We start from the raw sequence: 13,616 nt of genomic DNA on the forward strand, positions 1-13,616 counted from the left end.
CCTTTGCTGTTAGTATAATGCCCTTGGATTGATTTTGTAGGTTCAAGTGTATTTGGCTTAGATTTATAATACCCCAAAGCACTGTGATGGTTCCTTCAGTATGAACCAACTATTAAAATGAGGCAGTCTTCCTGATGCATTTTATTTAATGACACAGCCACCGCTTGGAATCATGCTTGCATTCTGTGGTACATCAACTCATCTCACAGTTGTACCTTTTATACTCCAAATTCTTTGCTTTCCTTCGAAGTTAAATCCTTTAAAAAATTTTAACTTGCATTCCTGCCTGGAATTTTCCAGGAGATTTTCCTTGCTTTGTTGCCTTAACTTGGGCAGGCAACTGCAATAAAAAACAGGAGGAGCTATATATTCTCCATGATCTCTGCTGAAGTTACAGTAGAAGATGGGGAGAATTTTGTGGAAATTCCATCCCTCTATGTTTTTTGATGCATCCAGAATTTATAGCTTCGTTGTTCCAAATTATTTTTGCTACCACTGATCATGTAGTACTATTATCACTGATATCTACCCTTTAGGATTGTGACTTGATCTCTTGGTCACTTGATCAAAGTACACAATATTACGATAGGTGAGTGCTGTGCTCTGTTTCTGAAATTTGGTTCCATTGAGTACCATTGATATCAATAGAACTGAATTTTGGAGCAGAATACACATGCAGTTTTAACTACACTCAACATGTAATGCAGGCCAAATTTCCTTGTGGAATTACATCTCGGCTTGGCTTTTACTAATCCTATGTAAAAAAAAATTAAATAGTAACCCAAATGTAAAAATTATAAATGCTGGAAATCTGAAATAAAATCAAAAAATGGTGTTTCAGGGCAGCAACCTTTCGTCAGAACTAAGGAGATTTAAAAATTGAGTGTTCTTAGGTTGCAGAGAAGTGGGAAGGGTGAAGAGAACAAAAGGATCAAAAGAGATCAAAAGTCTCTCTTAGTCTCCACTTCGATAGAGTGGAGACTAAGAGAGACTGAATGTCAAAAATGGTGGTGATGCTGGCAGAGAAAGGTGGTGAAATCTTGCTAATCTAGCTAGGGAGGTGAAACTAGAAGGAGAAGGAGTAGGGCACAGCCTCAGAATAAGGGATATCCCCTTAAAGCTGAGATGAGGAATTTCTTCAGCCAGAGGGTTGTGAAATTGTGGAATTTGTTGCCACAGACGGCTGTGGAGGCCAAGTGTATTTAAGGTAGAGGTTGATAGGTTCTTCATTGGTAAGGGTGTTAAGGGTTACCGGGAGAAGGTGGGACAATGGGATTAAAAAAAATCAGCTATGATTGAATGGTGGAGCAGACTCAATGGGCTAAATGGCCTAATTCTGCTCCTATATCTTATGGTCTTATGGAGATGGAAGAGAGTTGAGAAAAGAAAACAATGCTGGAACTATGAGATACAGGGCAGTGGAGACACAAGAGACGGTTTGCTGAGTTCCTCCAGCGTTTTGTGTGTAGATACAGGGCAGTTACTGGAAATTTGAAATAAATGAGAGTGCCAGAAATAATCAGCAGGTCAGGTAGCACCTGTGGAGAGAGAAAAACTAAGGTAACATTGCAAGTTGATGACCTGTCTTTAGAACTGAACAGTTCTGATACAAACTGCAAAAGCTAGTTATCTAAAATTGTTGAATTTATTGTTATGTCCTGAAGGACCCTGTCTTTGACCTCTTACTCTGTTCCAATAAATCCCATCATAAGCTCAAGGAACAGCATGTCACCTTCTGGCTAAACATGTTACAGCACTCAGGAGTCAACCTGACATTACTTTTGTTTCTCTCTCCACAAATGCTGCTTGACCTGCTGACCATTTGTAGCATTCTCAATTTTTATATTAAATAATTACTATGGCTATGTATCTTATAGTGGTCATCGAGCAAATATAACATTAGCAGAATAGCATTTTGTTGAACTTCACTCAGAGAGCTCCCTCTAAAATCATTTACTCTTGAGCCTGCTGTGGTACTGTCTAATTGATTAGAAAGATCTGAGTCACTCACATTGTACAGTTGACATCTTGTGCGTGCATCCCTGAAGCTGTAGAGAGGCAGTCCCACACAAATCCATATTCAAATGGTTGCCTGGTGAGCAGCACCCTGTTTGATTCAGCACAGTGGAAATGAGAGTGACTGTGATCCATTGATTTATTCATCGCATTCCAGCCAAATCAGGTGGGCTTTTATATTTGTTTATGATGCCACAGAATAATGCTATGATTTGAAGTGTTTGCACATGCAGTCTTATTTAGTATTGTTGATGGTTTGGTGATGCTTTAAATGCACTGGTTTTTTTCCTGGTGTTTCTTTAGATAGACATGGGTACCGTCGAGATTGTTAATTATTGGATTTTGTTTGAATTTCAGCTTTCCCTATTCGAGGAAATGGACAAATGGTGGAGTGTCCCCTGGGTTACAAGCAGGTTAATGCCACACATTGTCAGGGTAAGTGTATTAATAGATCCCCAGTTACCTGATTTCATGGTTGTGCCTTATATAAATGATAAATGTTGTTTGAAAGGCTTATTTTACGTAGCCGACCCTCATTTCTACCTCAGATAAAATATTTAAGAGGAAGAACAAGTCTATATTGTGCCTAACTGGCTTAAGGTGATGTCTCTCGAATGACTTGGACACTGACTAATGCTGTTGCTGCCAAATCACTTGACACCATAGCACTGAGCTAGGTTTTGGAAAAATAGTAAACATACAACAGATTCATATGTTAGATTTTCTATGTGTCAGGGCCTGTTTAACAGTTGACTTCTCTGTGCACCAAAGCACTCCCCAAAAGACCAAACCTACTACAATTATATCTCCACCTCTGATTAATTATGCTGCATCTGTGGCTGCTCAGCTAAATATTACAAGGCAAAGAATGCATTGTTTAAATAATTTTCAACACCGCTTCCTTCTTTCCACTCCATCTCCCACATAAAGTACAAAATTAATAGCTGAGAAATGACTGCAGCTTAATTAAAATTTAATAGCCAAGTTGATATATTCAAAGAATTGTTCAGTAATACAGAGGGTTTTAGAACATACAACATCAAATATGGAACAGTAAAGCACAGGAACAGGCCTGTCAGCCCACATTATGCCAACTTAAACCAATCCCATCTGCCTGCACATGATTCATATCCCTCCATTCCCTGCATGTCCCTTTGCCTGTCTAAATGCCTCTTAGATGTCACGATCGTATCTGCCTCCACCAGCCCTTCTGGCAGCACATTCCAGGCACCTAGCACTCTTCTATGTGATTAAAAAAACAACTTGCTTTGCGCACCTCCTTTAAACTTTCCCCTTCTCACCTTAAAGCTATGCCCTCTAGTATTTGACATTAACACCCTGGGCAAAAGACTTTGACTATCTACTTTATTTATGCCTCTCATAATTTTCGATACTTCAGTCAGGTCACTCCTCAGCCTCAAGTGCTCCAAAGAAAATAATCCAAGTTTGTCCAACCTCTCCTTATAGCTAATGCTCTCTAATCTAGGCAACATCCTGGTGACCTTCTTCTGTACCGTCTTCAAAACCTCCACATCCTTCCAGTAATGTGGCAATGAGTTCATAAGACACAAAACCATGCTGACTATCCCCAATGTGTCTATGCTTATCCAAATGTGAGTAAATCCTATCCCTAAGAATCTTCTCCAATAGCTTCCCTTCCACAAATAAAAGGCTCACTGGCCTGTAATTTGCAGGCTTATCCCTATTCTTCCTAAATTAAGGAATACCATTGGCTACTCTGCAGTCTTCTGGGATCTTGCCCATGGCTAGAGAGGATACAAAGATCTTTGTCAAGGCCCCAGCAATCTCCTCTTTTGCCTCCCTCAATAACCTGGGATAGATCCCATCAGGCCCTGGGGACTTAATCACCTTATTTAAACCCAGTGATCTCACTATCCTCCATGTCCTTCTCTTTGGTGAGCATCAATGCAAAACACTCATTTAGTATATTGCCCACTTCCTCCAGTGCCAGGTATAAAATCTTCTTTGTCCTTGAGTGATAAGATAAGTGAAATGCATCTTTTGTAGAGTGCTCTGGGGCAGCCTGCAAGTGTCGCCACTGTTCCGGTGCTAACATAGCATGCCCACGACTTCCTAACCCATACGTCTTTGGAATGTGGGAGGAAACCCATGCAGACACGGGGAGAACGTACAAACTCCCTACAGACAGTGGCCAGAATTGAACCCGGGTCGCTGGCACTGTAATAGCGTTATGCTAACCACTACACTACCGTGCCTCCTACCCTCTCTGGGGAAAATCAGGTTGGTAGTGGACCCCAGGAGAAGCAATTCATGGAATGTCTGCAAGATGGCTTTTTAAAGCAGACTGTGGTAGAGCTCACTAGGGAACAGCCGATTCTTGATTTGGTGTTGTGTAACAAGGCAGACTTGATTAGGGAGCTTAAGGTGAAGGAACCCTTAGGAGGCAGTGACCATAATATGACAGAATTCACCCTGCATTTTGAGAGAGAGAAGCTGAAATCAGATGTAACAGTATTACAGTTGAGTAAATGTAACTAACAGAGGCATGAGGGGGGAGCTGGCCAGAGTTGATTGGAAGAGGACCCCAGCAGGGAAGATGGTGGAGCAGCAATGGCAGGAACTTCTGGGAGTAATTTGGGAGACACAACAGAATTTCATCCCAAGTAAGAAGAAGCACACTTAGGAGAGGATGAGGCAACCGTGGCTGACAAGGGAAGTCAGGAACAGCATAAAAGCAATAGAGAAAGGCATAATATATGGCAGGGTAGTGGGAATCCAGAGGATTGGGAAGCCTTTAAAAACCAACAGAGCACAATTAAAAAAGCAATAAGGGGGGAGAAGATGAAATATGAAGATAAACTAGCCAATGATATAAAAGAAGCTTTCAAAAGTTTTTTCGATACATAAAGGGTAAGCGAGAGGCAAGAGTGGACATTGAACCACTGGAAAATGATGCTGGAGAAGTAGTAATGGGAAACAAAGAAATGGCGGAGGAACTGAATAGGTAATTTGCATCAGTTTTCACAGTGGAAGACGTCAGTAACATGCCAGAAATTCAAGAGGGTTACGGGAAGATGTGAATGTAGTGGCCATTAGTAAGGAGAAGGTGCTGGGGAAGCTGAAAGGTCTGAAGGTGGATAAGCAACCTGGACCTGATGTACTATACCCCAGATTTCTGCAAGAGGTAGCTAAAGAGATTGTGGAGGCATTAGTAGTGATTTTTCAAGAATCACTAGAAGCAGAGATAGTCCCAGAGGACTGGAAAATCACAAATATAACACCCCTATTTCAGAAGGGAGGGAGCCAAAAAACAGGAAGTTATGGGCCAGTTTGCCTGACCTCAGTGGTTGTTAAGATTTTGGAGTCCGTTATGAAGTATGAAATTTTGGAGTACTTTGAAATACATGATAAAATAGGGTGAAGTCAGCACAGTTTCATTAAAGGGAGACCTTGTTGACAAATCTGATTCTTTGAGGAATTAACAAGCAGGTTAGACAAAGGAGATGCAGTGGACGTTATTTACTTGGATTTTCAGAAAGCTTTTGATAAGCTGCCGTATATGAAGCTGCTAAACAAGAGCCCATGGTGTTAAAGGCAAGGTACTAGCATAGATAGAAGATTGGCTGCAAAAGGACTTGGACAGGTTGGGAGAGTGGGCAAAGAACTGGCAGATGGAAGCATAGGGAATTGTGGGGTTATGCACTTTGGTAAGAAGAATACATGTGTAGACTACTTTTTAAATGGAGAGAGAATTTAGGAATTGGAGGTGAAAAGGGACTTGTGAATTCTAGTTCAGGATTCCCTTAAGGTTAACTTGCAGGTTCAGTTGGTAGTAAGAAAGGCAAATGCAACGTTAGCATTCACTTCGAGAGGACTAGAATGTAGAGACATCCAGCATGGAAACAGGTTCTTCGGCCCAACTTGTCCTTGCCGACCAAGATTCCCTTTCAAGCTAGCCCCATTTGCCCACATTTAGCTCATAACCTTCTAAATCTTTCCTATCTTTGTACCTGTCCAACTGTCTTTTAAAAATTGTTATTGTACCTGCTTCAACCACTTCCTCTGGCAGCTCATTCCACATACATACCATCCTTTGTTTAAAAGAGGATGCTCCTCAAGTTCCTACTAAATCTTTTCCCTCTCATGTTAAACCTCTGCCGTCTAGTTCTTGATTCCTTAGCTCTGGGGAAAAAAAGTGAGTGCATTCACTCTATCTACGTCCCTCATGATTTTATACACCTGTATAAGATTACCTCTCAGTCTATTATGCTCCAAGGGATAAAGTCCTAGCCTGTCCAACCTCTCCCTATGACTCAATCCCTCAAGTCCTGGCAACATCCTCGTAAATGACCAAAATATCAAAGCTGAACACATTACTCCAAATGCGGCCTCACCAGCATCTTGTACAACTGCACCATGACCTCCCAAATTTTATACTCGAAGCCCTGGCGGATGAAGGCCTGCGTGCCAAAAGTCACCTTCACCACCCTGTCTACCTGTGACTCCACTTTAAGGGAACCATGTACTTGAATACCAAGATCCTTCGGTTCCACAACACTCCCTGAGGCTCTGCCATTCACTGTGAAGGTCCCACATTTACTTGACTTTCCAAAATGCAACACCTTGCACTTATCCGAATTAAACTCCATTTGCCATTCCTCTGCCCACTTACTAAGTTGACGCAGATCCCCCTGTAATTTGTGATAACCACCTTCTCTGTCCACTAGTGTCATCTGCAAACTGACCAACCATGCCTTATACATTTTTATCCAAATCATTGATATAGATGATAAACAATAATGAGCCCAGCTCCAACCCCTGAGGCCAACATTAGTCACGGGCCTCCAGTCCGAGAACCAATCTTCCACCATCACCCTCTGCTTCCTACCATCAAGCCAGTTGTGTGTCCAATTAGCCATTTCTCCCGGGATTCCATGCGATCTCACCTTCCAGAGCAGCCTACCACATGGAACCTTACCAAAGGCTTTACTGAAGTCCGTATAGACCATGTCTACTGCCCTGCCCTCATTGACCTTCTTGGTCACATCATCAAAAAACTAAATCAAGTTTGTAATGCATGATCTTTCACGCACAAAGCAATGCTGACTACCCCTAATCAACCGCTGTCTTTCCAGATGCACATATATATTATCCCTCCAGTAACTTACCTACCGCAGATGTTAGACTTAATAGTCTATAGTTCCGAGGTTGTTCTTTGCAGCCCTTTTTAAATAAAGGCACAACATTCACCTCCCTCCAGTCTACTGGCACCTCACTGTGTCTAACGATGATGCAAATATCTCCGCCAGGGCTCCTGAAATTTCTTCTCTAGCCTCCCACAGTGTTCTTGGATATACCTGGAATATAAAAACAAGAATAGTCAGCATGGCTTTGTCAAGGGCAGGTCCTGCCTTACGAGCCTGATTGAATTTTTTGAGGATGTGACTAAGCACATCGATGAAGGGAGAGCAGTAGATGTAGTGTATATGGATTTCAGCAAGGCGTTTGATAAGGTACCCCATGCAAGGCTTATGGAGAAGGTGAGGAGACATGGGATCCAAGGGGACATTGCAGTGTGGATCCACTGGCCCACAGAAGGCAAAGTGGTTGTTGAACACTTGTATTCTGAGTGGAGGTCGGTGACCAGTGGTGTACCTCAGGGATCTGTACTGGGACCCTTACTCTTTGTAATTTTTATAAACAACCTGGATGAGGAAGTGGAGGGGTGGGTTAATAAGTTTGCGGATGACACGAAGGTTGAAGGTGTTGTGGATAGTTTGGAGGGCTGTCAGAGGTTACAGAGGGACATAGATAGGATGCAGAGTTGGGCTGAGAAGTGACAGATGCAGTTCAACCCAGATAAGTGTGAAGTGGTTCATTTTGGTAGGTCAAATATGTTCGCAGAATACACTATTAATGGTAGGACTCTTGGCAGTGTGGAGGATCAGAGGGATCTTGGGGTCCGAGTCCATAGGACGCTCAAAGCGGCTGCGCAGGTTGACTCTGTGGTTAAGAAGGCATATGGTGTATTGTCCTTCATCAATCGGGGAATTGAAATTAGGAGCCGAGAGGTATTGTTGCAGCTATATAGGTCCCTGGTCAGACCCCACTTGGAGTATTGTGCTCAGTTCTGGTCGCCTCACTACAGGAAAGATGTGGAAGCCATAGAGAGGGTGCAGAGGAGATTTACAAGGATGCTGCCTGGAATGCGGAGCATGCCTTATGAAAGCAGGAGGAGGGAACTCAGCCTTTTCTCCTTGGAGAGACAGAGGATGATGGGGAACCTGATAGAGGTGTATAAGATGATGAGAGGTATTGAGGTATGAGAGGATAGTCAGAGGCTTTTCCCCAGGGCTGAAATGGTGGCCACAAGAGGACATAGGTTTAAGGTGCTGGGGAGTAGATATAGAGGAGATGTCAGGGGTAAGTTTTTTACTCAGAGAGTGGTGAGTGCGTGGAATGGGCTGCCGGAAACTGTGGTGGAGGTGGATACGATAGGGTCTTTCAAGACACTCTTAGATAGGTACATGGAGCTGAATAAGATAGAGGGCTATGGGTAAGCCTAGTAATTTCTAGGGTAGGGACATGTTCGGCATAGCTTTGTGGGCCGAAGGGCCTGAATTGTGCTGTAGTTTTTCTATGTTCTATGTTCTACGTATTGCTGAGGCTTTATGAGATGTTGGTCAGACCACATTTGGGATATTGTGAGCTGTTTTGGACCCCGTATCTAAGGAAGGATGTATTGGCCTGGAGCGGGTCCAGAGGAGGTTCACAAGAATGATCCCAGGAATGAGGAGCAGTTGATGGCTCTCGGTCTGTACTCGATGGAGTTCAGAAGGATGAGGAGGGATCTCAATGAAACCTACCAAATACTGAAAGGCCTGGATAGAGTGGAACATGGGGTCTAGAATAAAGATAGAGTCTAGAACACAGCCTCAGAATAAAGGGACATCCCTTTAGAACTGAGATGAAGAGGAACTTCTTCAGCTAGAGAGTGGTGGTGAATCTGTGGAATTTGTTGCCACAGAGGGCTGTAGAGGCCAAGTCATTGGGTGTAATTAAAGCAGAGATTGTTGCGTTCTTGATTGGTAAGGGGTTAAGGTTTATGGGGAGAAGGCAGGAGAATGGGGTGAAGAAAAAAAATCAGCCATGACTGAATGGTGGAACAGACTCACATAGAACATAGACACAGAACAGGCCCTTCGCCCTACAATGTTGTGCCAACATAGCTAATCCTTCCTACCTACAGAATGCCCATATCCCTCTGTTTTCATCTCATTCATGTGCCCATCCATGCCCCTCTTAAAAAAGCCCCTAAAGAATTTGCCTCCATCACCCTATCAGGTAATGCATTCCAGGCATCCGCCACTCTCTGAGTTAAAAAACCTACCCCTCATGTCTGTTCTGACCCTATCCCCTCTCACCTTAAATGCATGCATTCTGGTATTGGATCGCTCAATAATGGGAAAAATATATTGCTTGTAGGCCAATAGGCCGAATGGCCTAATTCTGTTCCTATATTTTATGGTCTTTTGGTCTCTCCCTAGCTCCCTCCTTGTTTTTAAAGTATGTGTAAAATGCCTTGACATTTTGGTCCTCCTCATTCCCTGTTTTAATAAGGTAAATAGAGCAAACTTATTCCCATTGACTATTATATTGAGGATTGTTCAAATTATTTAAATATAGGGAAGCATTAACTCAGGACATATTTAAAATAACTTGGTGTTCTTTTCCCTGGCCACTTCACCACGTTTTAACTGGAAAAACATATTAAAGCAGACAGAGAAAAGATCACCAAGCACAGACTGCGGTGAGAGTATTGAGCTGAACTTTGGGGCACATGAAATGATGAACAATGGATTGACCTCTTGCCATTCAGCTCTTTGGTGGTCTGTTGAGCAGTGACTAATTTGTTACCATCTGTTTTATTGCTCAATGAAGATGAAGATTTTGACCGATGAGTGCAGTTCTCTTACACTTCATGTGTGGAAGCTGTGGAGAAGGTGTGTGGGAGGTGCACAGGGATGATGCCAGATCTCAGAGGTACAGTGGGGCTCTTTCCACTAGATCAGTGAAGACTAATAAGGTTTTACATTGTAGAACTGCTTGACGTTATAGAATTTTGACGGTATGAATGCCTTAGAAACTACAAGGGAAGCAGAAGCTACCCCAGATTTTGAAAGGGAACCAGATAAATATTTGAAGCAAAAGTGTGATTAAATTATTGAAGCAGCTATGTAATAGAACCAAATGAACAGGTCTGTCAGAGAGCTTGGTATTGTCACAGTGGGTTGAATGATCTCCCTCTGTACGGCTATTCTTCGATTTATGAAAGGATTGCATTCATGGAAAATATTTTGTTCAGTGAAATTCTGTAAATTGAAAAAGTTGGGCAGAATGTATTATGGGAAATTAGGTATAATGTATTCTCAGGAATGGAGAGGGGTGCATTATTCATTATCATGAAAAAAAGCTTTGTAAATTGAAGGTTCATTCATGGGTTGGGACATAGACATAGAACATTACAGTACAGGAACAGGCCCTTTGGCCCACAATGTTTATACTGAACACAAGTGCTGAATGAAACTTATTCTCTTCTGCCTATACATGATCGATGTCCTTCCATTCCCTGCATATTCAAGTGTCTATCTAGCAGCCTCTTAAATACCACGATCATATCTGCTTCCACCACGACCCCCAGTAGCCCGTTCCAGGCACCTACCACTCTCTGTGTTTTAAAAAAAGACTTGCCCCAGACATTTCCTTTAAACTTTCCCTTTCTCATCTTAAATGCATGTCATCTGGTACTTGACATTTCTACTCTGGGATAAAGATCCTGACTGTCTACCCTATCTATGGCTCTCATAATCTTTAAACTTCTATCAGGTCTCCTCTCAGCCTCTGAAGCTCCAGAGAAAGCAACCCAAGTTTGTCCAACCTACCAGTGGAATATTGTTAATTACTTTGGTATTGTTAGAATTCCCCCTGGGCGATGAAAGCATATACTGGCAGCATTTGTGACACCCTGACATCCCATGGCTAGTACCAGAACAGGAAGAAAGCTAGTACTTCTCTGCCCAGTCCCACAGATGGCAGGAGCTCATCATCTGAATCAAGGGTTCAAACAGTATGTTGGGTGTACCACCAGTACTCAGTCCCTAAATGTGGCCATGTACTTACCTCCGGTACCATGAAGCAGAATTGCTGAGCTACATAGATTGCATGAAGGCTTTCTTACTTCTTAAATTTTTCATTTGGTACAAAAACTTGTTTAGAAAAGCAAAATAGAATATATTATCTTATTCAAAAATTGTTCAGAAGCTTGTGTAAACTCAGTAGTGTTCCATATGAAGGGGCTCCTCAGTCACTAAAGAATTCGAGCCAAGTTAATTGATCAGTTAATAAATAAAATGAAGTTAAGAAATGATTAGAGTGTGACCAGGCTGCAGGGAGTAGTTGAGGTGACTCCAACAGCACAGTAATTAAGTTATTGGACATTACCCAGAGGCCTGGACTAATGATCTGGAGACAGGAGTTCAGATCCCACCATGCAGATAGGAAAATTAATATGTTGAAATATATATCTTTCAGGGTTGAGACTTTACTGAAAACTGACTGATTCTTAAATGCCTTTTTTAAATATGCAAGCTGCTTCATTCAGTGGCATTGAAGATTGTGTCCCCAGCTTTGAAGCAGTGAGAGGAGGACCATCATATAAAGTGTAAACATAAGCATGGTTAAAGGGCCTGTCTGTGTAATTCTGCACAACCATTGCAAGTAGAATAGTTGAAAAAAAATGAGGTAATGCCAAGGATTTCTTGAAATCCTTTGACAATAGGATAGAGTGCTAGAAGCAATAGTGAAAGTGGTCTATATCCTTATTAATGACATGTAATTAAAGTGAAGTACTATGAAGTAAATGGAAGTGTGAATTGGGAAAAAAGTTAGATGGCAAGGGGATGTGGGATACAAACCATTTCTGAAAGGGCCTATCTTGTCCAGTGATCTCTCCTGGGTCACAATCTTTTCATGGATTTTGACTTAAGTGGCGAGTTTGTCTGGTTCATATGGCTATGTGTGCAGGATACATGAACCAAAAGAATATCAGAAAGAGATTGTAGAATATAGGAATACCATGTCACAGGAGTACACTTCAGAGGTTTAGCAATTGAATGATTGAATGAAAGCTATGTTAATATTGCATTGAGAAATATAACCATCCTATTCAATTCTCTGAGCCTGACCTATAATTCAAACTGTATTCTTAACTTTGTAGTGCTCCCACAGCACTGCCATTGAAGATCCAAAATTTAGTGCATACTGTTTGAGGTTAACACAATGTCAGGCTGGTTTTCTCTGGGATCTGGAATTTAACTTCCTAAAACTTTTTTTTTCAGCAGAAATATTTCTGAATATGTGTTGTTAGATCCCTCTGTAACACAATGATTCAATAATTTGGACTCCATTCGTCATTGCTTGGTTCTCATCTTTGTGTAGTCTTATCTCAGCTGAGACTGAAACCACATCACCTGTCTTTTCAGTTTCACGTATTTCCACGGAAGAAGAAGAGACTTGTCAGCACTTTAATTTTGCAATAGAGTAGAAATTGTTTGTTAGGGAAATAGGCAGCCATGTTTTTGCAGAGCTTGTCCACACCACCCTCTTGATAGAATGCTGTAGTTTTGTGTAGCAGTCCATAAGAGGTTTATCCACGATAAGTTTAATGCCAAGATTGGGTTCAGTTGGCTTCACACTAATGGTACAGTTGTGTAGTGTTAATCAGGTGATAAGCTTGTACAAATGTCTGAGTGAAATATATTGACTGTAATGTGGATTTGTTGAGCTGAGTAACCTGTTTCTGCCCCTTCTACATTCAAGTTGCATTTATAATATACTATAGTGTCTCTGTGAAATAAAACTGTTCTTGCATAAACATAGACTTAAGAGGAAGGGATTACTTTTGGCCAGGAACAACATAAATACCTATTACTCTTTGAACAATATAGATTAAACTAGAAATATTGCAGTGGAAATCTTCAATTGTAAAACATTGAAACAGCAGAATTTGGCAAAGAACTGCTGTAAGGTTGAGAAAGCTGATCAACGTTTTGTAAGCAGCACTAATAGGGATACACAAAGCTGAATCTTTGAAAATCCATCTGCTGGTTGACTGAGGCCAACTCTCACTGTTGTACAAACTGGAAAGTTCATGTCCTGGCTGTGCACACTTTGGCTTGATCTGTTAGCATGATCTTTCAATTAAAATGGCTTAAACTGACTAACAACTAGACCGTGAACAATCGGCTATTTCCTCATGGTAAGATCTTGTTGCAGTGCTCCAGTTTTGTGTTTTCCATAAACACACAAAATAAATTGTGTTTGCATGCCAAGCTCAGTGTCTTGCCGACAAAGACCCCTGTTTTTTACTTAGTGATTTGAGGTCCTTAATACACATCGATGTTTGTACTGCTGTTTTTGTTCAACCTTCAGTCATTGGATCTGTTGGCAACTGCCACAGTAAATGAACACCTAAAGAAAAAATTGTGATTGAAGGTTGCTGTAACATTAACAATCAACCAATTACCATCTCACATCAGGAGTCAGAACCCCATGAATTG

General features: G+C 41.6%; 1 protein-coding gene across 3 annotated transcripts in view; it reads left to right on the top strand.

Annotated features, from left to right (window-relative positions):
• Positions 1–13,616, top strand: part of ltbp1 (latent transforming growth factor beta binding protein 1) — a 399,304-nt gene that overhangs the window by 192,377 nt on the left and 193,311 nt on the right. For all 3 annotated transcript variants that reach the window (XM_052011302.1, XM_052011303.1, XM_052011304.1), the window contains one exon: positions 2,374–2,451. In XM_052011302.1, the coding sequence (XP_051867262.1) occupies positions 2,374–2,451 (78 nt within the window). The remainder of the gene's footprint in view (positions 1–2,373; positions 2,452–13,616) is intronic.

This window comes from Pristis pectinata, chromosome 3 (genome assembly GCF_009764475.1).
Source record: "Pristis pectinata isolate sPriPec2 chromosome 3, sPriPec2.1.pri, whole genome shotgun sequence".
NCBI lineage: Eukaryota > Metazoa > Chordata > Chondrichthyes > Rhinopristiformes > Pristidae > Pristis > Pristis pectinata.